Source organism: Rhinolophus ferrumequinum, chromosome 14, assembly GCF_004115265.2.
Source record: "Rhinolophus ferrumequinum isolate MPI-CBG mRhiFer1 chromosome 14, mRhiFer1_v1.p, whole genome shotgun sequence".
Classification (NCBI taxonomy): domain Eukaryota; kingdom Metazoa; phylum Chordata; class Mammalia; order Chiroptera; family Rhinolophidae; genus Rhinolophus; species Rhinolophus ferrumequinum.
In genome coordinates, this window is record NC_046297.1 from 70,662,912 (window position 1) to 70,686,547 (window position 23,636).

The 23,636-nt window shown below is 57.3% G+C and overlaps 1 protein-coding gene across 1 annotated transcript in view; it reads right to left on the bottom strand.

Moving 5' to 3' along the window:
- Positions 1–3,129: 3,129 nt before the first annotated feature.
- The window catches only part of TRAPPC9 (trafficking protein particle complex subunit 9), a 338,019-nt gene continuing 317,512 nt past the window's right edge, over positions 3,130–23,636 (bottom strand). The window contains exons 22-23 of the mRNA XM_033126534.1: positions 4,594–4,814; positions 3,130–4,022 (exon numbers count right to left, since the gene is read on the bottom strand). Coding sequence (XP_032982425.1) covers positions 3,855–4,022; positions 4,594–4,814 — 389 coding nt within the window. The 3' untranslated portion in view covers positions 3,130–3,854. The remainder of the gene's footprint in view (positions 4,023–4,593; positions 4,815–23,636) is intronic.

The following is a 23,636-nucleotide window of genomic DNA, read 5'->3' on the forward strand; positions in this document are numbered from 1 at the left end:
TTTGCTGGGCACCCAGACATGCCCAAGCCAACAGATCATTCGTATGGGGCCGTCTCCCCCAGGAGGGCTGGGGGCCCCTTAGCCAGGCTGGTCAGGAAAGGCCTCTCGCAGGCAGTTCCTGGGAGGTGAGGCTGGAATGCAAGACTCCACGTGAGGTCTGTGGGCAGAGCTTCCATCCAGAGAGGACAGTGAGGCCCAAGGCAGGCACAGACTTGGCGAAAGAAAAGGGGACGGTGGGGCTGGAGTGCGTGTGCAGTGCAGGGAGGCTGCTAGGACGTGAGCTAGAGGGGTGGGCAGTCAACATGCTCGTCCTTCCCTCTTCCACCGCCTGCTGCTGAATGCTTGTCTCCTGGGCTCCATGGGCTCTTTTTGGGGAGCACTTCACCTGCCCCAGCCCACCTCATGGGTAACCTCTGCTCTCTTCAGGGCCTGGGACCACACGTTCCTATCCTATCAGTTATTCACATGCCTCTCCCCTCTGGTCGCTCCCACGCGTCTGGGCCTTTGCACATGCTGTGCTGTCTCCCTGAACACCCTTCCTCCACCTTCTCCCCCTGGTGAACCCCAGCAAGGATCAGTCCACTGTCATCCCCTCTGGGAAGCTTTCTGTGACCCCAAATGGAACCGGGCCCCTCCTTCCTGTCCCCTGGAGGTCGTGGCCTCCTCCCGGGTCCTGCCCCAGCAGAGCACCGGCCCAGTCCTGTGCCTGAGGAGGGGCGCTGGTCCACCTGTGTCCCCAGGGCTCCTGAGCCCACTGTCCTACCCGCAGGCCTTCGCTCAGCCCTCCCACACTCCTGGAGCCCCCCTCCTCCTCCTCTCAGCCGCCAAGCCCCCACTCCATGCCACCTCCTCCAGGAAGACTTCTCTGATCTTCCTGCCCCAGGTCCAGCCCCCCACCCTTTTCGCTTCCTCAGGTGTCTCCACTGAGGCCATGGGCTCTGGGCCCCAGGTCCCTCTGACGGGTGCCATGCCCTGCCCACCTGCTTTCAGCATGGTGTTCAGTTGAATCCAGTTAAATCAGTGGGTTCCGTCCTCAGGCTGGGGCGGAGTACACCAGGTCCCTCAATGCTCCACTCTACTTACTGTTGCTTGGTACTGGGCAGGTGGTCCCCAGAACTCGGCAGTGACGGCCAGGGGCTGTTTGGTGTCCTTCTGAAGGTGTCTCTGGACGTAAGCCGGTGGGTGATGGGCAGCCTCATGTGGGCTCCGCCCAGTCGGGGGCCTCGCCTGCAGCAGGTGTGCAGAATGGACACTGCAAGTGGGACCTCCACTGGAAGTCCTGGGCCACCAGGAGACATGTCACGTACGTCCCCAGACCCTGGCCTGAGGGGCCAACTGGCCACTTGTGGAGCCCCGACTGTGTGTGGGCAGTGAGGCAGCCCTTTGTCTGGACTCACTCGTCCATCCGATCCCGACAGCGAAGACGCCCTGGGCTGATGCCTCCGGCCAGGGCTGGTCCATCCGGCCTGTGAGTGGGAGGCGCCCAGGGTGAGGCCCCCTCCTGGGGTGAGCCGTGGACACCTGGGCTCACCTCAGGAGTGTTTCAGTAGCGTCCTGAGCAAAGGGCTGTGGCCACTTCCGCGGCAGGTACTCCTGCTGTGACGTGTCCCACATGGAGGGCTGACAAGGCCTCCCAGGGCCCCCCACCCCGCCACGGGCCCCTGACCACGTGCTCTGACACTGCAGAGCAGTGGGAACCTGCACTCCACACGCAGCACGCCCGCCACCATGCTGACACCTGGGAGGCAGCACAGAGACAGGTCGCGGGCTCTGTCCCGAGCCTGCCCCCACCTCAGGCCACCCCTGTACTTCTACACATGCTATAAATCAGGGTTCCCGTGACCCCCTCCTCAGTTTGACAATTTGCTACAACAGCTCCTAGAACTCAGAGAAACCCTTCCCCGGTTCACTATAAGCAATATAACAAAGGATACAGACGAACGGCCGGATGACGAGGAACACGGGGTGAGGTCCGGAGGGGTCCTGGTGCAGGAGCTTCTGTCCCCGTGCAGCTGGCCTGTCACTCGCCAGCACGTGCACGTGTTCACCAGCCCGGAAGCTCTCCGAAGCCCATCGCTGAGGACGTCACGGCAGCATGACCAATCAGAGCTCATCTCCAGCCCGCCTCCCCTCTCGTCCGACGGGGGCGAGGCTGAGAATGCCCAGCTTCTAGCACGTGGGTCGTTCTGGTGGCCAGTCGCCAGGGAGCCCCCCCCGAGTCACCTCCTCAGAAGATGCTTCTGTGACCAGGAAATTCCCAGGGATGTAGGAGCTCGGTGTCAGGCACAGGTGGGCAGGGACCAAATACCTATTTCTCATGTGACACGTCTCAGCAAATGGCCTTGTGCAAGCCCCACCCCCACTCCCCATCCCCAGAAGTCCTTGGAACTTCAGTGCCCCAGGGTCCCCCAAGGCTGGAGTCTGTTGTTCCCGGGAAGTGTGGGCACTGGCCGTCTGGCACACAGGAATGAACTCCAGGGGTGGAGGGCACATGGCCACATCTCTCCCCCAAGTTCCCCTGAGGATCTCGGTGCCAGGGCCCCACTGTGGCAGCCACCCAGTAAGGCTGGCTCTTTCCCTTCCCCGGCCCCTCACCCCCCAGGGTGCCCCCAGCTCCCAGACCAGCTGCTTGTGCCCGGATTCCTGGCTCATGGTTTGCTGTGGGGCACTGAGACCCTTCCTGCACTGGGCAGAGGGGCCGGCGGGCAGCTGGGGCCAGCTGTGAGAAGCATGGCCTGCGACGTGCTGGCGGAGGGCGCGGAGGGAGCAGGCCACCACAGCCCCAGGGCAGCTTCATGCAGCTTGAGTAAGGTGCCCCTTCTTGGGGGGGCACAGCCCTGAGCCAGGCAAGGCTGGCCTCCTGCCCTCACCTGCCCTCACCTGCTGCCCATGGGTCAAGCTTCATGCAGCTTGAGTAAGGTGCCCCTTCTTGGGGGGGCACAGCCCTGAGCCAGGCAAGGCTGGCCTCCTGCCCTCACCTGCCCTCACCTGCTGCCTGTAAAACCACAGTTAACAGCCTCACCTGGGAGTCCAAGGCTTGGGCCCCGAGAGCCCCTGAAGGACTATGAACATTGTCACGAGGGTGAAGAGAAAGCAAGAGGCTGAGGGGACCAGAGTCGGGGGTGGGGGGTGGGGAGGATGGAGGCAGTGTTCCGAGGGGGTGGGGAGCTGGCCCGGGGAGCACACGCATGGGGGGTGGGCTATGCAGTCACAGGCGCCCCTCTGCCAGCCACCAGCTGTGTGTGTCATGGGGGTTTCTGACAAGTCCCAAGTGCTGGAATCCTCCCCTGGGCTGGGGACACCCCCCGACCACACTGCACAAGCCAATGCATGGAGGCAAGTCAGGCCCTTTATTGGAGAACTTGTCACAGACACAGCCACACGCAGGCCACGGCCCCTGGAGCCCAGCCTGGAAACAGCCCAGGGCCTGGGCATTTGCCTGCCAGGGCTGGGGCACGTGACCCCTCTTCGTGCTGACCATGGTGCCCTCTGTCCTGCCTGGGCTGCCCTGGGGCCTCAGGGAGAAGAACCAGCCCTCGGGGGGTTCTGAGGGCACAGGGGTCAGCCCAGGCCCAGCCCTCCCTCACGCTCGCCTGTCTTCCTCCTGGCTGGGCTGTGACCCCCGGGTCACAGGAATAGGCTCAGGGACCCACCAGCACAGGGGACCTGGTGGGCAGTGTGGGAAGGGGAGAGGCTGCCATGTCAGGGGGCTCTGCGCAGCCCAGAAAGGACCCTGCAGGAGAAAGGGGACAAGATGCGTGGGGGCTGATGCCCAGGGCATGGGGCCAGGTGGGCCCTGTGGCTCTTGGGTCGCCTCTCCCTGAAAGTACAGCGTCCTCCTGACGGCAGCGGGCTCAGGCCTGCGCCTCCAGGGCACGCACGTGCACGCTGGGCAGGCAGAACCACGACTGCGGCAGCTCCTTGCTCGTGCTGTCCTCGTGGAACCGGATGTGGAGGAAGAAATCGCCCGTGTAGAGGAAGAGGAGGGCCCCCAGGCAGGCGGCCTGGCCTGACGGCTGCACCTGCAGGCGGGAGGAAGAGGCGTCAGCCTGGAGCCCGTGGACCCCAAAGCCACCAGGAGACCCCTAAACCTGCCTGGATATGGGGCCACGGGGGAGAAAAGGAAGGGCCCCAGGCCTTACTCCAGTGCCCTCCAGTGCTTCCTGCTGTGCTGCCCCAGGCCAGTCGCTGCACCTCTCTGAGCCTCAGCCTCCATCTTTGGAAAGCGCTAACGGCACTTTGCTCCCTGGGTCATTCAGGGTTCAGGTGGTGTGGGGGGTTCAGGCTGGGGTGAAGGCACCGTTTCAACAGGTGGGTGGGGCATGGGGGGTGGGGCAACGGCAAGGGTGACAGTAACAGGCAGGATCTCGGCTGCCCCAGGCCCCCCACTTGGCTTATCTCCCTAACCCTCAGGGGTGCTCTCGTCATCCTCCTTTCACTCCCAGGACTCAGGATGCAGAGAAATGAACTAAGGTCTCTGGGTGAGTTGGGTGGAGGAGGGTTGACACAGAGAAGCCCGTGTCCACCACCGGGGCAGAGGTGGGGACAACGGGACATGAACCTGGGCCGAGTGGGGCTCCCAACCACACGTACTGCGTCCAGGTAGAAGGTGCTAGAGCCCACGAAGGAGATGGCGCCGTGCAGGTCGTAGTTGTGCACGCCGTTCTGGTGGTCCTGGAAGGGGACCACGGTCAGGGCGAAGGGCCCCACGCTGCGTGGGCTCCGGTTGGTCAGCCTCACCTCCAGGCGAATAGGGTCACCCACCCGGCAGGCCGCCACCTCGCTGTCACAGGGCTGGCCGTCCACCAGCACGTCTGCAAGGGACACAGGACACGAGGCTGTCAGGGCCGTCCCCCTGTCCGTCCATCCGTCCATTCATTCCCTCACCCCTTCACCCACCAGGGCTGCCACCCCACCCCTCGGCTGGAGGGGCCGAGAGGGCCCCCAAGTCACTTCGTGTCTGGGGGGGGGCCTTCCAGCTGCTTCCACCTGAAAGAACTGAGCTCGAGTGGCAGCACCTGGCTGGGCTTCTGCCACACACACTCCTAGTGACAGTGGGGTTGGGGGTGGGGGCTGTATCTGTAGGTTAAGGAAGCATCCACCAAGTCTCCCTACAAACCCTTTTCCAGGAAAGCCTTCTAAGCGCAAGCCTCCCCCTCTTTTATTTCTTCAAAATCATAAGCTTTCACAGCACACTAGAAAAACTTTGGAAACTTTAGAGAAGTAAAAATATTTTTTTTAAAATCCCACACAATCCCGGCCCTCCCCCAGCAGCCACTGTTAGTATTACGGTGACCATCTACTTCCTGTGTTTCTCCATCCTTATTTATGAATGTGGCCGTGGGACCTGAGGTGCAGTTCTGCGTCCTGCTCTCTGGGACCCTGAGGACCTAAGCATGTCCCACATGTTGACATCTTTGTGAGAATGTTTTCAAAGGCGGCAGAAGATCCCATGAAAGGAATAAACCGTCCTTCAGTCACCCGGCCATGTTTAGGTTGTGTCCACTTTTTCAGCAGATGAACAGCTCTGACGTCCACATTTTTACATTGAGCTGTGTCTGCATTCTGGACTTGGGTTCCTAGGATACAGTCTCATGAATGGAACGATGGGGACAAAGGGAAAAGCGTGTCTAGAGTGGCTGACCCCAGGGTAGACCAGCCTCAGGGAGGCTCCAGGGCCCGCCCCTTAGAGCACGGCCACCTTCAAACCCACCCATGTTCAGCTCCTGGTGCACAGCTTGTCAAACCCACCCACCCTCACACCGGGGTAGACCCTCCACCAGGTGGGTCATGTGGGACCTGGGATGGGCTGCAGAGGTCACTGGACAACATTCATTCATTCATTCAACATCCACTGTCACACCCCTTCACCCCCTGCTAGCACCCAGTGGCCAAGGTGATGAGGAACACAGAAATGCACAAGTCCCAACATTGAGAGAGTTCACAATCCAGCAAGAGAAAACCAGGTAAGCCAAGAGTTACCAGTAAGCCAAGAGAAAACCAGTAAGCCACATGAGACCGCACTGACAGAGTAAGGTGTGTGTGATGGGGGGTGGTTTGCTTCCTGTGGGGCCCAGAGAAGAGGCCCTTCACAAGATGCAGGTGTGGAATACCATCAGGATGGGCTTCCTGGAGGAGAGGACAGCTTTCTCTCTACCAACATCTGTTTGTAAGGCTATGATTTGCCCTCAAAACCCTGCTTTTGCTGCATCCTACACTTTGGGATGTGCAGGGATACATGAGCTGGGATAAATTTGGAGGAGCTGGGTCCCACCCACTGGTCTGTCTGCAGGACACATAAAGCACTTTCAAGGGTGCCTGGTACACAGCAGGCATGCAAAAGACCAGCTCTCCTTTCTCCTGGCTGCTCTGTTCTGTTGAGCACAGGAGCTGGCATCATCAGAAGGACCTCAGCTTGGCCATTTCTATTTGTGTGCCCCGAGGTGCATCACCACAGCTCCCGAGCAATGGAGCCAGAACCATTACTAACAGCTAGAATGAATTATAACCACTGTGCTACATCGCTCTATGGGCCACAGCACGCAAAAGGCACGAGTTCTGGTTCTGGAAATGCCCTCCAGAGGGGCCCATCCTGGCACCATCCTAGTCCCCTGTCTGAACAAATGGCAAATATGTGACTTGCATCTTGAGTCCCAGCACTGGCAGGGCAGTGGCTTCCTTCCTGGGCATCAGTTTCCTGTCTGAGAAACGGGGGTGACGACAATGGCCACCAGTCCTTGGTTCCTGTCCCCACTCAGGCTGGACGTCAGTCATGTGTACTGAAAGGGAACACAACCAGGCACAGTCTGAACCTCTTGAAACAAAGGGGGAAACAGAGAAAGCAGGTGTCAGGGTGCTTTGGTTGCTGGCTCCACTAAAGGAAAGATACGATTATGTGCAAATCAGTGAAGGGTGGCTGGCTCATTACATCTCTGCTCTTTTGTTCCTTGCAGAGAACTGTGTGGGCCGCTAGCTAGAGCAGCTGAGGACCTGCCTATGGCCCCTCTGCTCAGTGGCCTCCAGCCTGCCTGGTGGTGCCCCCTTTCAACCCTTCCGTGGCCCCCGGGCAATGGGGGAGGGGGGTGAGGCTGTGAACACAGCTCCTGGTGGGAACCTTTCCTTGGCGCTCTCTCTAGAAGCTCAGGCCAGCACTGCAGGGATGGTGGACAGCGCCAACCCCTTCACGAAGGGGCAGGCCCCTTCGTTCTGGGGGAGGCCCTTTGCCAACCTAAGTCTCCTTCACGTCACCTGCAAAACCAGGGTAATGACCGTGGCTTTAGAGGCTGGGGTTGGGGGTGGGAGCCAGAGAGGGGCCAGAGACCCCGCGAGGCCTTCCGTGACCAGGGCTGGGGTGAGCACCGCCATGGGCCCCCAAGTCACTGGCTGTTATTCATAGCTGTGTGTGCTTGTTTCTTTGCCTGCCTCCCCTGGGAGGAGGAGGGCAAAGGGGCAGGACACGTCTGTCCTACTCCCTGCTGTGTGCCTCGTTGCAGGGTGACCACCAGTCTGGTGTGCCTGGGACCCTCCAGTTTTCGTACTGGAAGTCCTGCATCCCAGGAACCCCTCATAGCCAGGCACACTGGGAAGGGAGCCGTGCTCCCCTGTGCCCAGCACCCACAGCAGCCGCCCACCGAGCTGACGCATTTCTGTTCCCTCCACGCTCTTTGACTGGGGCAGTTTCTGAGACTTCAGAATCTGGGATCCGAGCACAAGACTGTGACCTACCCCCACCCCCCGTCACACTCAAACCTCCCCGGTCACTGGGAAGAAAGGAGGGTGGAGCGGAGCAGAGCCTCCCCTCCCCCGTGAGCATGATGCCTCCTGAACCTGCCTCTCCTGGGACCCAAGAGATACACCCCTCGCTAATTCACTTCTGTGACTCTGGAGCACGCTAGGGAGAAGGGCCCCCTTCTCACATGGAGGCCCCACTGAGCAAGGCTGTGAGGCGCCGCTGAGACCAGAGAGAAGCCTGGACTGCCTGCCTGCCAGCTATTCAGAAAACTCACCAGAAAGCAGCAGGGAAGAAATCAGTAACACTGTCTCAAGAGGCAAACTGCTCTGGGGCAGTGTCTAAATTACCTGGAAGAATGAGACCCGCATGTTGAATTGTGGACCTGCCCTCTGGCACCAGCAGGGCTCAGCCCCACGTCTGGGAGTTCCTGCCATGGTCCTCGGGGAGGCCCCAGGCGTCAGGTCCCCTGGCCCAGCACCTCTGCGGTCAGATGAGGAGGGTGAGAGCCGTGTCCGCCCCGTCACAGTGAGGTAAGCAGCAGAGTGGTGACCCCACAAGTGATGGTGGGTTAGCACCTTCTCTGTGTCCGAGGCAGAGGCCAGCTGGCCCCAGGGAGGTGGGTGGGGACCCCAGGCCATGAGTGTCCCATGCAGCAGGCCCATGCCCTCAAGTGCTCCCCACGGCTACCCAGGCGCCTCCCCATGGTGTGCGGGGAGGGGCCCTTCGCACCCCCATGGAAGCCCTGGGTCTGAGGGCCCAGGTGTGCGGGGAGGGGCCCTTCGCACCCCGTGGAAGCCCTGGGTATGATGGCCCAGGTGTGTGGAGCCTACTTTCTCCCCTTGGCCTCCAGGATCAGCCCCGGTCACCTTCCATTTCCCGGTGGTGGGGACCCCCTCCCCAATCCGGGCCAGGTGGAGACCCCTGCCCTTGAGTAATTTCCACTTGTCTTCTCTGGGCCTCAGTTTCCTCACCTTTAGACGGGATGACAGCAGGACCCACTTCAAAGGGTTCTGTGAGAACTGGAAAGGTTTAGCAGGGAGGCGGACACAGAGCGCGGCCTCAGCAGGGGCGGCCTGGTCTTTACCCACCTGGTTCCACCCTGGGGAGTGGGGTAGACCTCTGGCCCTTGGGGACAGTTTGCATTTATCTAGCCTCTCCAGGGTGCTTCCTGACACGCAGGGTAACTGAATGCTAAGGGGGAAAATGAGGCTTAAAGTGCTACGGAGAGGACGGGAGGTGGGGACCAGTCCTTTCAGAGTGTCCCAGGCCACATGGACGTTTCAGACTGCTCTGTGCAGGAGGCTGCAGGCTCCATGGGGGCCCAGTGGCCACACTGCTGGGACCTGGAATATCCCAGACTCAGGAGGAAGGAGGAGTCCCAGGCTGGAACCCTACCTCTGACCGCAGGCAGGGGCGACTGCAGGAAGCGGCCCACCTATCCTCCCTCCCTTTGAGCCGTTCTCTAAGCCAATACCAGCTACAGGGGACCATGCACAGGGGACATCCACCTGGGGGCCACCTGGGGAGTGGTGAACGGGGAGGGGAGACCGGAAGCCGACCCTGTGAGGGTCAAACCTTGTCCTGGAAAAGCTTCTGAAACCCTGAGTCTGCTTTACCATGGGGGGAGGGGCGGTGGTAGACAGAATGCACCCCCCAAAGAGGTCTGTACCCTAATGCCAGGACCCTGTGGAATACGTCCGCTCACATGGTAAAGGGACTTTGCAGGTGTGATTGCGGACCCTGAGAAGGGACATGAGCTTGGAGTACCCCTGGGGGCAGGACACAGTCACAAAGGTTGTTAAAAGGGAAAGGGGACATGGCCATGTGACCACAGAAGCAGAGGGAGGCTGGAGGGGGCTGCTGGCTTTGAACACGGAGGACGACGGGGCCAAGGAGGGCAGGCGCCCCTAAAGCCGAGAAGGCGGAAGCACGGTCCCCCAGCCTCCAGGAGGAAGGCGGCGGAGGCCCCTTTCAGACTCTGACCTCCAGGACTGTACAAGTCCCGTCACTTTCTCATCCCCTTTCATTTTCTCGTGACCCTCAACACCTTATCTGAAGTTCTCATTTACCCATCGGTTTAACTATTAACTACCTCCGCCTCCTCCCCGGGAAGCTGCAGGAGACCTGGCACTTACCAGTGTCCCCGGTGCCCAGGCCAGGCAGACACTCGTTCTAGCTCCGATTTGTTGAACAAACGAATGAATGAATGAATGAGGGAATGAGTGGGCTCTGGGGCCGGGGTGCCCATCCCCCATCCAGCCGTCACCCCGTCAGTCACTCCGTCTGTAATTGGAGGGTGTAGAGGATTGGGACAAACCTACCACTTCTGGGCCCTGGGTCCCTGACTTGCAGACGAAGCTTTCGTGGACGACATGATTTATGCAGGACACTCGCATGCAAGAAATCTCCTGGGAGCAGCTTCGTCTCTTCCCTCAAAGCATTAAATCCAGCCACGGTCCACCTTCTGCCTCCTGCCCTCAGCCCTGCTTCTCCTTCACTTCTAATACTAGCTGAAGTCACGGACTTAATTTTGTCTGGCCCAGAATTCCTCCCCAAACCGCCGCCACGTTTATGCGACAGCACGGGTGACAGGCTCTGGCAGAAACACAGGCTATAAATAGAAGCCGAGAGGAGGGAAGGGCTCAGGGCCCACCCTGGGGGGCTCCAGGAGAAAGGAAGCCGAGTGCCAGCCTGCGCTGGGGCCCAGGGCAGCCATTGTGGGTGGGGGACACTCACGGGTGAGAGAGCTCGGAGGACGGGGGAGATGTGCGCCCCTGGGCAGGGAGGCCTCCCCAGGGTGGGCCCTGCAGGCCCCATCTGCCCCTGGACCTGGGGAAGTCCTGCTTCCTGGGGTGGGGGCGGTCCCAGAAGGCACACGCTGGGCCAGGTCCGCCAAACGCTGCTTCTACTGCTCCGCCGTTCACAAGCACAGCCAGGACGAGCTGGCCTTGGAGACACAGCCCTCAGCATCTGCCAGTTGACCATCGAGGAAGTTTCCATGATCTGAACGAGCCCAGGAGAAGGGGGAGAGTGTGGTGGAAGGGGTTTGTCCTTACTGGACCCCCATATCCAGTATCCCACCTGCCCCCGCAGGCCGGCACACACCACTTCCTGCTGTGGCTAGTCCTGTGGGACAACAGTGCCCACTTTCTTGAGCAACGGCTGGATCCTCGCGGCAGATCTAAGGGCCGCATGAATATTGTCTCATTGAGTCCCATCAGGCTGGCAGTGTCGCTGCCCCATTTTGCAGATGAACAAGTCGAGGTGTGGAGGAGAGGAAGCGGGGTGGGGGCCGGACCTCCCACTGGAGCCTACACAGCACAGCTCCCTTAGTGACTGAAGGGAATACGTGCAAATCACTTTCCAGTGGCAAAGAGGAATGACCCCCTTGGGTTTCTTGCTCATTGCTTCCTTAGCACATGATGCCCGAGGCCAAACAGTGAAGGCTTATTTTCCCCCAGAGCTCCGAACCCCAGTGAGGGCGTCCTCTCCACCTCGCTCACAATTCCACCTTCCTGGCCTTTGGTAACTCTAAGAAACAGGGGACGGCTAAGTAGACTTTGAGTGCAAATATCTAATTTTGGATTAAAAAAATTTCAAGACTTAAGAACAGTGCAGGAAAAACTAACGAGGCGAAGACCTAGGACCAGCCAAAGGGAGCGAGGTTTTTGGGGCCTTACCAAGCCTGCCTCAGCTGAAGCACATTTAAATTGTAAATGTCACAGGACACCACACTTTTCTAGTTGACATAAATCTTGGGTGAGCCTAAATTTTAGAGTTAAATTTGATTCCGGCAAGGCCTGGCTTGGGAATTAATCAAGGTTCTCTGTCACTTCTTAGATGAAGCCAAAGAAGTTCAAGTGGAAAAAAACATATAGCCAAGACTCAGGATGTAAGATGAGAGCTACGGCCGGGGGTGCCAGGTTATGGGTCTGGCTTCGCCCTACCGACAATAACTGGACAGCTATCCTTTGGGAAAAGGCACAGGAGATCGAGTATGAAACCTTGTAATTCCCAATTATCCAGTAAAAAGTGATGTACTTTCTCTAATGACAACACAGAGAGCTGGAAGGTACTCAACCAACCCAGCAACTTTTCCCTCTTTACCAATGGGAAACAAGTAGCTGACCTTTTCTCTTTGGCTGTTAGGAAACTCAGAGCCAAAGGTGTACCAATCGAGAGGTTTCAGTAGCCACATTTTAGTCCCCCACCCCCGACCTTCACACACACACACACACACACACACACACACACACTCACACACAGCCTCTCCTGCACGCCCTCTCCTCGAAGTCTTGATGACCAACTATGCCGAATACGGTCTCCCTTATTCCAGATGTTTTAATTTTTTTTTTAATTTTGATACTTTATTGTATATCAATAGAGAGTTTGGTGAAGAGGTTAGAAGCATGGATACCGTGTTTCCCCGAAAATAAGACCCAGCTGGACAATCAGCTCTAATGTGTCTTGGAGCAAAAATTAACATAAGACCCGGTCTTATTTTACTATAAGACCGGGTCTTATATAAGATAATATAATATATAATATATAATATAATACAATATTATAATAATAATATAATACCGGGTCTTACATTAATTTTTGCTCCAAAAGAAGCATTAGAGCTGATGGTCTAGCTGGGTCTTATTTTCGGGGAAACAGGATAGTCCCCAGGAGACGGGTGATGGTGTTCTGGCAAGCGTCTCAACCCAAAGCAGCAGTGCACAGCCCGGGGAGGTGGGCGTCACAGCACACAGCCCCCCTTTGCTGCTCCCATCACTCTTGCCTCCCACTTTCTGAGACTCCAGAAGTGCTGGGAAGGGGGCCCTTCCATTCGTGGGCTGGCTCGGACAGAGGGACAGCAGGAGACATCACAGGCAGGAGAGGGCTGGCTCCGTCTGCCCCAGAGCCAGAGTGCTGCCTGCAGGGAGCTCGGCTCAGCTCCCCAGCTCCCCAGGTCATGGGGCCAGAACAGGGGGGCTCTGTCTGCCCCCTCGGCCACTGTTGGGTCAGAGCTGTGCTCTCGGCCCACCAAATGCAAATGCGCGTATCTTTAACAGTTACTGAGGCAGCTAATTAGTTCATAAACTAGCCCGCCTCTTCCCCAGCGTCCAGGAAGGAGGCTGTTCAAGACCCACACGTGTAATTACCCTCCAGTCGGGAACAGCTCCTGAGGAGCTGCTTGGCTCTCTTGGGTAAATAATTTACTTTTACAACTTTTCATTAAAGATTAAAGGGAATTAAATTAAAATTAAGGCGAGTTGGAGAGGAGGCCCACGCAGCCCGGAGTTCTCTTACACAGAGGCTCTGCGGCACCCCCAGCACGTGCACCGCGGGCCGGCCCTGACACGGGGCGTCTAGGGACAGGGGCCTTGTGGGGAGGGGGAGCCCCGTGGGTGCTTGGGGAGGCAGGTCTCCGGGCTGTGTGCTGGTGGCCCGTGGCTGCCTGTGGACCACGGTGAATCACTTCCCTCAGTGGGAGGAAACACGCATGGCCAACACCACACAGCAGCCTGTGGTCCTGCCCCACATCCACCAAGCCAGGGTTCTGGGGCCACACAGGTGCCCAGTGCAGGGCCAGGATGAGTCCCGTCAGAAGCGAGGGCTTCCTCTTCCTCGTTGAAAATGCAGCGCCCGACCAGACGGCTAGTGCACCAAGGAGGAAAGGAGACATGCGGGAGAGGGCTGCTCTCTGAGCCTGGACAGAGCGGGGTCGCTCCCGGGGGCTCAGAGTGCCGCTGACGAGGCTGGTTCAGTTTACAGGGACAATGCAGCATTTGAAGCGGGCACACAGCTGGTGCACACCCCTCCCAGAGGGCGCTGTGCCGGCGGTGGCTTTTGCTGCCATTTGCATCCACTGTGCCCCCTGCGCTGGGCTCCTGCTGTCTCCTCCCTGGCACGCACCTCTAGCTCTATGTCTTGAGGCCCCGCCCACGACCTCCTCCACCAGGGCGCCCTCCCTGACCTCCCCTCAAGGAACAATTGAACTTGAGAAGGTTCTGGCAGCGGAGGCTGGCTGGGTGTTCATCAAACCATTCCCATTCCCACTGAGCACACAGCCAGAGTGTAGCCTCCCCGTCAGGGAACTGAGTCCCATAAGTGACACCCCTCCCAAAGCCGGCCCACAATTATATCCCTTCTACAATCCCCCATCTCCCTGACAGAAGAACTAAGGGAACTGAAGAGTGCAGAAGGGAGGAGCCAGGGGTAGGCGGAGCCACACGGTGGGCGGGGCCATATGATGGGCGGAGCCACAGGGTGGGTACCGGTGTCCTGAAATCTTGGGCTGTTTGTTACAGCATATAGCTGCGACATTCCAGCCACTAGCGCTCATCCAACAGAACTCGCACCTTTCAGAAGGGAACGCTAGAACCCTGTGCAGAGCTGACAGGCCCAGGACCACACTGTGAATCAGTGATGGCCTGGTGCAGGAACCCAAGTCCCCTGTCCTTCCCCAGGGGACAGAACTTTTGCATGGGGAGCAGCTTGCTTGCTGGAAACAAAGCCGCTATCAAGCCCACTGCCTTTAACCATCTCCTTTTGGACAAGCACTTCAGGCCACTGAAGGTAAACCAGGAAAAAAGCGGGAGGAAAATTTGGAAAATATGCCTGCTGGCTGGTGGCCTTATGCAAAGACGCCCTCTGAGAACACAAAGAATTTAAAATGACTCGTCTGTCCTCAAGCAATGTCTCTACCTTTTCAATCTCTCATTTTTCATCTTTTCTCAAGCCTTTCTAAATAAAGCAAAGATTCCTGCCACCCCGGCTCGACCCCTCACTGTTCCTGTGGCTCTGCATCCAGGCTTGTCCTCCCTTCACAGTGTCATCCAAGCCTCAGACCTTCTCACCCCAGTTAGGGTGACCCCCATGGCTCCTTCTAATCTGCCTAGCCATCTGGGCTCCTGGGCCCCAGCCTAGGAAAAAGGATCTTGATACTTTCTCTCTGCCTTCACAAACTCAACAAACACGAGAGTACAGGTCACTCATCCCTCACTACCCCACTCGTCCATCCGTCCATCCTGCATCCATCCACTACCCGCCTATAGCAGGGACTCAGTTAGACACAATGGACCCTGGCCAAATGTCTGTAACTGCATTCCAGTGCTGCAGTGGGGCACACAGGCTGGGAGTACAGTGCAGGGGTGAGAGCAGTGAGGGGGTCATGTAGGGGTGTGGAGCTCTGGTGAGGCGGTGGGCGCTGAGCAGGCTGGTCTTCTAGGAAGCACAGAGGAGGTGTCTGCGAGCTCAGGGGACGCTCGCGAAGGAATAAGTGTGGGATCCCGGAATGGCTGAGGTGCGGGTCACAGTGCATGCCCCGCCCCTAGCGCCCTCCTGGTTTGGCTGATCAGCCTTTTACTATCAAATAAGAAGCTGTGCGTACCTCTCTGGGCCAACACCACTGCTTCCAGGAGAAAAAAGAAATTTTAAAAAGCAACTTGGAAAGAACTGACGGCCATGTTTTCTGCTTCATTAGCAGGAAAGCAGCTTCAGTCACAGCAGCAGCCTGACAGGAGACAAGGCTCCTGACACGGCAGGTTGGTGGCGGTACCTTCACTGGGAAGGTGAGGGGACACGGGCCAGCCAGGCCCACCCACACCGCCCCTGGGGCTCAGGACAGAACACAGATGGGACCACCTACTCCATGTCTGAATATTCAGAAGCTACAAACGGTGATAACAAAGCATGACCTAAAATGTCATGATGAATACACCTTCATAAAGACCAGGCAGGCCACCTTCAGACTGAGAAATCTGGGGCCCCTCAGAGTAGAGTTCTGGGCTGGGATGAAGTGATGACGTGGACAGCCCCACTGGCTCTCCTCCCTCCGCACCCCCCACACTGCTGCCAGATTTCCTCCCATGTGGCCAACCACCTGTGGGGCTGGGGACCCGATTCTGACCGCAGAGCCACGAAGCCCACACCTTCAAGCACCTCCACAGGTGACAGATGTGCTGGCAGAGCACCCAACACACCGAGCCTGCCCCTGCTCTCTGGGCTAGGTCACCCCTTGGCCCCACAGGGAAGGCCTGACAGTCACTCAAGCCCTAACAGAAGAGCCACCCAGCTCTGGCCTGGCTCTCCCATGCACAGCTGCTCTCCAAAGCCCGGTGCCACCACGTCTCGGGTTTCCAGCTCCAAAGCCCTGAGCTTTCTACACCACCTGGGCCCATCTGCCCCCACCCGCTTATGCTCTGGTCCTGAGTTCAGGTGAAGACTCCTGACGGACAGAGGCAGATTTCCCGTAGTGGGCACAGGTAAAGCCAAGCTCCATCCCACCCACAGATGTCCTTCCTGGCCCCACCCCAAGGGAGGGGCCCTGCCACGTGCACCCCAGAGGAGGGCAGAGCCACCTGTAAGCAGGGTGAGTCAGGCTGAGCCACTGCTCCAAAAGGAGCAGTCATTAGGGACCTTAGCTGTAGGGCTGCCGCCTTCCAACCAGAAGAATGGTTTGTACTGAGCATATTCGGAGCCGATATGCAAATCAGGTGCTGGAAACAGTTTGTTCTCTTAAATAATTCAATCACCTCCACTACCGTCTTCCGAGCAGCATGTGGTTGCTTAGCAAGCGGTGGCGGAGGCAGGCCAGGCTACCTGGGGCCAGAAGCCCCAGGCTGCCCTCTTAGCTGTGCATGTGGCCTGTCCTTACCCGGGAATCTGAGGCTCCCCGTTAGAGGCGGCGAGAAGGGGCAAGGCGGGAGCCCCGGGCTGGGGGACGTGCAGCTACAGCTGGGACCTGATCCACTCTGGCCACCCCGGCACACGGCTCCCTGGAAGCGGGGACAGGTCTCAGCAACGGGACTGGCCGGAACTTTTATTCGTTCTTTGATCGAATAGGAAAGAGAATAATACTCAAAGAGGGCCTTAATTTAACATTAAGTAGGTGCTACACACAGCAATAGGCATGTCTCAAGCAACTCATTTTTGTCTTAATAACCTATAAGCAAGACTTTACAGAGAAAAAGAACCAAGGCTCAGAGAGGTTAAACAATCTGAGTAAAGCCATCAGGTGGCACTGGGATTAAAACGCGGCTCTGTGTGAATATAAAGCCTACGACTGTTCACCATGGTCACACTAAGGCACAGCCTCTGGAAAGAATGGAAAAAAAAAAATCCCCGGATTCATGTAGGAAAACAATTATTTATTGAAATGCCTTTACTGAGTCATGGGGAACTCTGAAAATCTGATAGAAGTTATGGCCTGACTTCCCCAACTGAGAACCCTTTAGGTCTGTTTGTCCCTCTGTCCTTTCTTTCCATCCATCATCCATCTGTCCATCTGTTCTTCTGTCTGTCCATCCATCCACCATCCATCCATCCATCCACCATCCATCCACCATCCATCCATACATCCATCCATCCACCCACCATCCATCTATCCATCCACCATCCATCCACCATCCATCCATCCATCCATCCACCATCCATCCATTCATCCACCATCCATCCACCATCCATCCATCCATCTACCATCCTTCCATCCATCCATCCATCCATCCATCCACCATCCATCCATCCACCATCCATCCATCCATCCATCCATCCACCATCCATCCATCCACCAACCATCCATTCACCATCCATCCATCCATCCACCATCCATCCATCCGTCCACCATCCATCCATCCATCCATCCATCCATCCATCCATCCACCATCCATCCATCCATCATCCATCCATCCACCCGTCCATCCATCCGTCCACCATCCATCCATCCGTCCACCATCCACCATCCATCCATCCATCCATCCACCATCCATCCATCCATCCACCATCCATCCATCCACCAGCCAGCTAGCCAATTTTTTCACTGAGCACCACCATGTCCCGGCACTGTGCTGGGTGCTAGGAACAAAGCAAGTCCCTTTCTGCCAGCGCTCAGTGCTGTAGGAGAGGAAACCACCAAACATGTGCATACACACACACATGCGCACACACACACCTATACATGTATCAGTCAGTCAGGTGGTTACTAAGTCAGTGAAGGTTGAAAGGTGCGGTGGGAGACTATCTTACAAGTGTATCAGCTGTCAGGGACGGTCTCTGTGAGGAGGTGGTATTTCAGTGCAGCCTTAGAGAAGCTGGACATACAGCAGCTGGGGACCGTGTGCCGGGCGCAGGAAGAGGCCCAAGTACACGGGAGCCAGGGCAGGTGTGATCAGAGCACCGGCTGGACCCAGGAGGGCTGCTGCAGCAGGGGAAGCACTGGCTCTCCATCCCGTGATATGGGAGCCCTGAAAGGTGGTGTGCAGAGGAGACAGGGCAGTTGGCCTGCTGTGTGGGCTTACTCGGGCTGCTGTGAGCAGGGTAGAGTGAGTGGGATGAGGGGGCTCCCACCTGTGGTTCGGGAGAGCAGGGGGCTAGACCAGGGCACGCAGTGACTTGCAGGAAGTGCCAGATGTGCTGTTTTGGTGGCTTGGTGAGTGAGCAGGCTGGTGTGGAGAGCACCCAGGTGCCAGGCCTGAGAAGCCAGAGGTGTGGGTCAGGGCTGAGGTGGGGAGTGCCCAGAGGATTTGGGAGTCGGGGGTACTAAAGCAGCTCAGTTGACACTGAAGCTTCTGACCTACGCCCTGGAGAGCTCTCACCCACAACTGAACTTGTGCAAATGAGAACGAAGGTTACCCCGGCCCCGACACGCCCGCCCTTTGCGCTGCTCCCATCAGGGACCTTGGCGGAGCCAGGGGACTCGCTCAGCCAAGCTTCTCCGGCTTCCGACCCGGAGCTCAGAAATAGCCTGCGACCCCTTTTAAGGACAGAGATCCTACCTGGAGGGCTTTATCCCCAAAAGGTTATAGCCACAAAAATCAGCACCAAGCAATCTTCATAGACAACAACATCTAACATGCAAAGCAATCAACAGTGGAAACTTGGGCCTTTTTTCATTTTTCACAAGGCCTCAGGGAACCTGTGAAATCTCTCTGGCCCCAAACGTGGAGGAACAGAGATGGAAAGGAGGAGGAGTTTCAGAGACCAGCTCTTCCTGCCTACCCTGACCTGACAGGATGCCATGCGTGTTCTCGGGCAAGCTGCCCGTTTGGGTTCCACCCCTACCTGTGACTGAGCAGGACCAGATAGCCCTGAGGTCCACTGCTCCACTGTACTGGGATCCCGCTCCTACCAGCCCAACCCTCGGCGTCCCCGTCCTCAGAGTGAGCGTAAGGCTGTGCTCTCTTGAGCCTCCAGAGGGTCACAGCTTATTCTCCAAATACAAACTGCGGCTCCATCTGAATCCTTCTTTCAACAAATACTGACTCTGGACCAGGGTCACTGGAATCAGATGTGATGCTTCCCACCAAGGGAACCTGGGGGAGGACACACCACGTCTGGGTATTGTTTCCTTATCTGCATCGTGCTGAGCTGGCCCGGTGCGGGGACTCAGCATAGAGAGATAAAGCCAGGTGCTGTCAAATTTCTTCTGCTGACACCAAGAAAGGGGCGGCTGGGCAGGCCCCAGAAGTGCCCTGTCCTCACCAGGCTGCATCCCAGAGGCAGAGGGGACAGGAAGCGGAAGGCCTCGAAGGCCGGATTAGACGGGCCCAGGTGAGAACTCAAGCAGGTGTGCGTGGGGGAGGGAGAGAAGCTTGAGGTGAGGAGGCATGGGGGCCAAGTACACAGGTGGGAGAGTGGCTGGCTGGGCCCAGACTCTGCAGACACAAGGGCAAGAGCAAGAGATGATGGGTACTGGGTCCGAGAAACACACGCAGCCGACACACGGCCTCGCCTCGCCACTAATCCAAGATCGCAAACTGTAAGCTGGCAGCGCCTTTCTTTTTTGACCTAGTAGACTGACACAGATTTTTAGGGAAAAGAAAAGCTATTGCTGGCAAGAGTCAAGGGAAATGGATATTTTCATACACGGCTGATTAGCGTCCAAAAGCTATAACATTTATGGAGGGTAATCTTGTAATAAGTGGCCTACAGCCTTGAAAAACAGACACACTTTGACATGGCAGTTTCGCTTCTAGAACGTTATAGTGTGGGTGGATTTAGACTATAGCACTGAGGAAGCTGGCCCTACCTACAGTCCAAGAGCCGAGGGGATGGGTATAGAGATGAGGGAACACGTGGGCAAAGGAATACCACACAGCCGTTAAAAATCATGCTTAGACATGTGTGCATTTGGTATGGAAAGCCAGTGACTATAGACATTAAGAAATAGCACAGTAACAGACCCATATTTTTAGTTATGCCCCATTGTTATAAAATACGGACCGTCGACCCCTGACCTGTGCAGGTCTACTTATACACAGACTTTTTTCATCTTGTAAACAGATGATGTAAACTTACAGGATCGATAAATACAGTACTGGAAATGTATTTTCTCTACCTTATGATTTTCTTAGTATTTTCGTCTCTAGCTTACTTTATTATAAGAATACAGTATACAACACATATACCACACAAAATACGTGTTAACCAATTGCTTGTGTTACTGGGACGGCTGTCGCTGTCAGCAGCTAAATCCTGAGGGGAGTCAGCAGTTGTACGTGGACTTTTGACTGCGGCGGGTGGTGACCTTGCATTGTTCGCAGGTCAACTGTACACAGAAAATAATCTAGACAGATACAAACCCAGTTGTTCGTAGTTTCCATCTCTGGATGATGGAATTACTGCTAGTATTTAACTTCTTTGTATTTACAACTTAATTTACATTAACAATTTAATAATTGTTATTATTTTTAAATGAGCATGATTATTTTTTTTAATTTTTCAACATAGGTTATCCAAACAGCGAGCCCGTGGCCCACTTTTATTCTTATCTTCATACAATCTGTCTTAAGTGTCTAGCAATACCCGTCAGCCTAATGTTACGGACTACATTGTATTTCCCCAAGCTCTCACAGCCTGCACCTCCGAATGTGACTGTACCTGATTGGAGAGAGGGGCTTTAAAGAGGTGACTAAGTTAGGGGTGGCTAGGGCAGGGCCTGACCCAGGACGACCGGTGGACGTACGACACGTGCCAGCCTAGCAGATGGCTGAAGCCAAGGGTTGGAGTGGACCCAGGCACTTGTGGGCACCCTTTCTCTGAGCCACAGAACCCTGCTGGCCGGCCAGAGCAGTAGCGTAACTACCAGGCGTCAGGGAGGCAGGTGAGCTAGCCTTACCTGCCCACTCTTCTGAAAGGGGCTCCGGTATATGCTTTTTCATACAAAATGTACACAGACAGAAAACAGAAATCCTGTTTCCTGAGCGCTGGAGGGACCTCATTGTCATTTAAACAGACTCCCCAGGATAGGCAGGGTGGGGACGTGGGGAGCGCAGGGAGGGGGTGGGTGGGGGGTGACTGGCTCATGGCAGACTCTGCACGAGTAGCAGGTGAGGAGGACACAGGTCTCCGGATTTGGACCCCAGGGGCCGACTCGAGGACCCCAAGACATTGGTGATGGGAACAGAAACAGGGTCTGTATGTCAGTGACTCTGGCCTGCGTGGTGCAGATGGCCAGCCCCAGGGCCTGCAGGGTGACCCGACCCTGCCCCGCCAGCCTCCATCCAGGTCAGGGGTGTCCTGGGACACAGTTCCCGCCGCCTCCTGGCCGCCAGGGCAAGTCTCTCCCGACATGAACCTAGATGGCTGCCCAGGTGGGCTGGACGGGAACATGACTCAGCTAAGGGTGACGGCCCCTTCGGTGGAGACGTAATTACGCTGCAGCTTGGCTCAGAAGGACGGCAGGGGCACTGGCTGCCTAAACGCTGCTAACAGCTATCGATTGGTTCTGCCAATCTGCAAGGCCTATATATAGCCTGCTTATAAAACCACTCGGGATCCAAATGGAAAGTAATCGTTAATCAAACCAAAAGGTCCTCGTGTGTGTGCACATGTGCGTGCGGGGGCACAGGTGAGTCACCCACCTGCAGGTCTGCACACGCAGGTGGCGGGAGAGACCCCGATGCAACGCCCTCGCTGTCCGGCACTGCGTGTGTGTCTCTGTGTCCCCTTCACAGGGGCCAGCAAGGGAAAGGGTATTATTTACCCGTTTTATAGTGTGGAGGCTCGGGGTTCAGCAGCCTGCCCATGGGCCCCACCCAGCCAAGACATGGCCGAGCAGAAGGGAGAGCCCCTCTCTGGGAGACCAGACTCAGCCCAGCCGCTCCTCGTTCTAGAAGATGGCCAAGGGCCCGAGTGGCCTCGCTGCCATTCTTGGTGGGATGGGGCAGCCATGTGGGAGCTCAGGGACTCAGAGCGTGTGGGAGCCCTTGCTCCCCGGATCTGCAGTCTCCTTGGAGGGGAAGGTGGACATCAGAAAAGACGAGGCAGCCCAGGCCTCGTGAGGGACCATCTGACAGTCCCCACACCCCTTCCCTGCAGCCGGCTCCACGGCCAGCCCATCACGGCCCCATGAGTCCCCTGGCTGCCCCCCAGGCCCCCGCAGGCTGCACCGCAGCCGCCCACACTGAGCCGCCCACACCGAGCTGCCCACACCGAGCTGCCCACAGTCCTCTGCTCATCTCCCCGTCACACCTGTAGTCCCCAGGGCCACAGCCGAGCCCGGAGTCTCTGCAGAGTGGCCACGTGGAGGAGGTGGGGCCAGGGCTGAGGTGGCCGCAGGCTGGGCTTTGCGCCTGGCCATCCCTGGTGGCTGCTATAGACCAGGGTCTCACTCCTGATGGACCATTTGCTTCCTCAGCGCCACACGGCTCTGCCCACCTGGCAGGTGGCACTGTGTGAGGCTGCTCACGCCAGCTCAATGCCCGCACACCTGGGTCTTTGCCTCTGTCTCACCACATGCTGGCAGCTTGAATAGGTTTTCACTAAAACCTAAAGTAAATGCTAGGTAGTCCTGAGTGCTAACTGAGGTCGTTAAAATGAAAGTAAATGATGATAAATCTGCCAAAGCTTCATGGCTGCCAGGGGCCCTGACACTTCGCAGTCTGTCCTGAGGCTGGACAGATGGGGTTCATTGGAGTCAGGCTCCTGAAAGGCAGACTGCTGGATGGAAACGGAAGTGGGGGTGCAGGGGAACCCCCCTGAGGACGGACCTAAGGTCGACGGGACAGCAGCTGCTCGTTCGGTCCCTCCTCCTTCCCCTGGGTGCCATGCTCCACACTCAGTCACTGCCAGTCCCTTCTGGGCACCCTGCCTGCCCCTGCTTGGCATGTCATGACCCACAGCTAAAGTGAGCCCCACACCTCTGTGGGCCTCTCGGCACCGCAGCCCCTTGCCTGAAACCAACCAAGCAATCAATTAATTAATTAATGCATTCATTCTTCCAATGACCCTTAACTCAGCTCTTCCTATGTGCCAGGCACTCTTTCAGAAACAAAACAGAAATTTCTAGAAAGGAAAGAGAAAGGCAAACAGAGTGCTTGCTTTCATGACGCTCACCTTCTAGTGGGGCAGGCAGAACACACAAACGGCATGTCCCGTGCGGGCGAGGGACGGGGTCTCAGACGGAGTGTGACGCGGGGCTGTGCTGGGCAGGGTGCCCTGTGATGGCCGGTGCTGGGCGTGAGCGAGAGAACTTTCTGGGCTGTGTGGACAGGCAAGCGAATGCTCGCCCGGGCGGGCAGGGCAGAGGAGGGAGAGGGTGGCCTTTGGGGCTGGGGGGGAGGTGCTCTGAGTGAGAGGGGATGTCACAGACTTTAGGCAGAAGAGTAACCGCCTGATTCATGACTAGAGGGTCACTCGGGCTGCCGTGTGGAGAGACCGTGGGTGGTGACGCAGAGAGTGAGGCGGACGGAAGGCCCTACAAGGGGCCCAGGAGAAACACGAAGATGGAGGCTGGGGAGAGCTGCTGAGCCTCGGGCCACGCGTGCGTGGGCTGCACGTGTCACACCAGGTGGATCTCCCTCCTGCCTGCATACGGCCTAGGTCTCATCCGGCGTGACCTTGGATGTCCACTCAAACGTGTCACCAGCCAGCTCGGCTGCCTCCGCCTGGGACCATCAGCAAGGGTGGGGGCTCC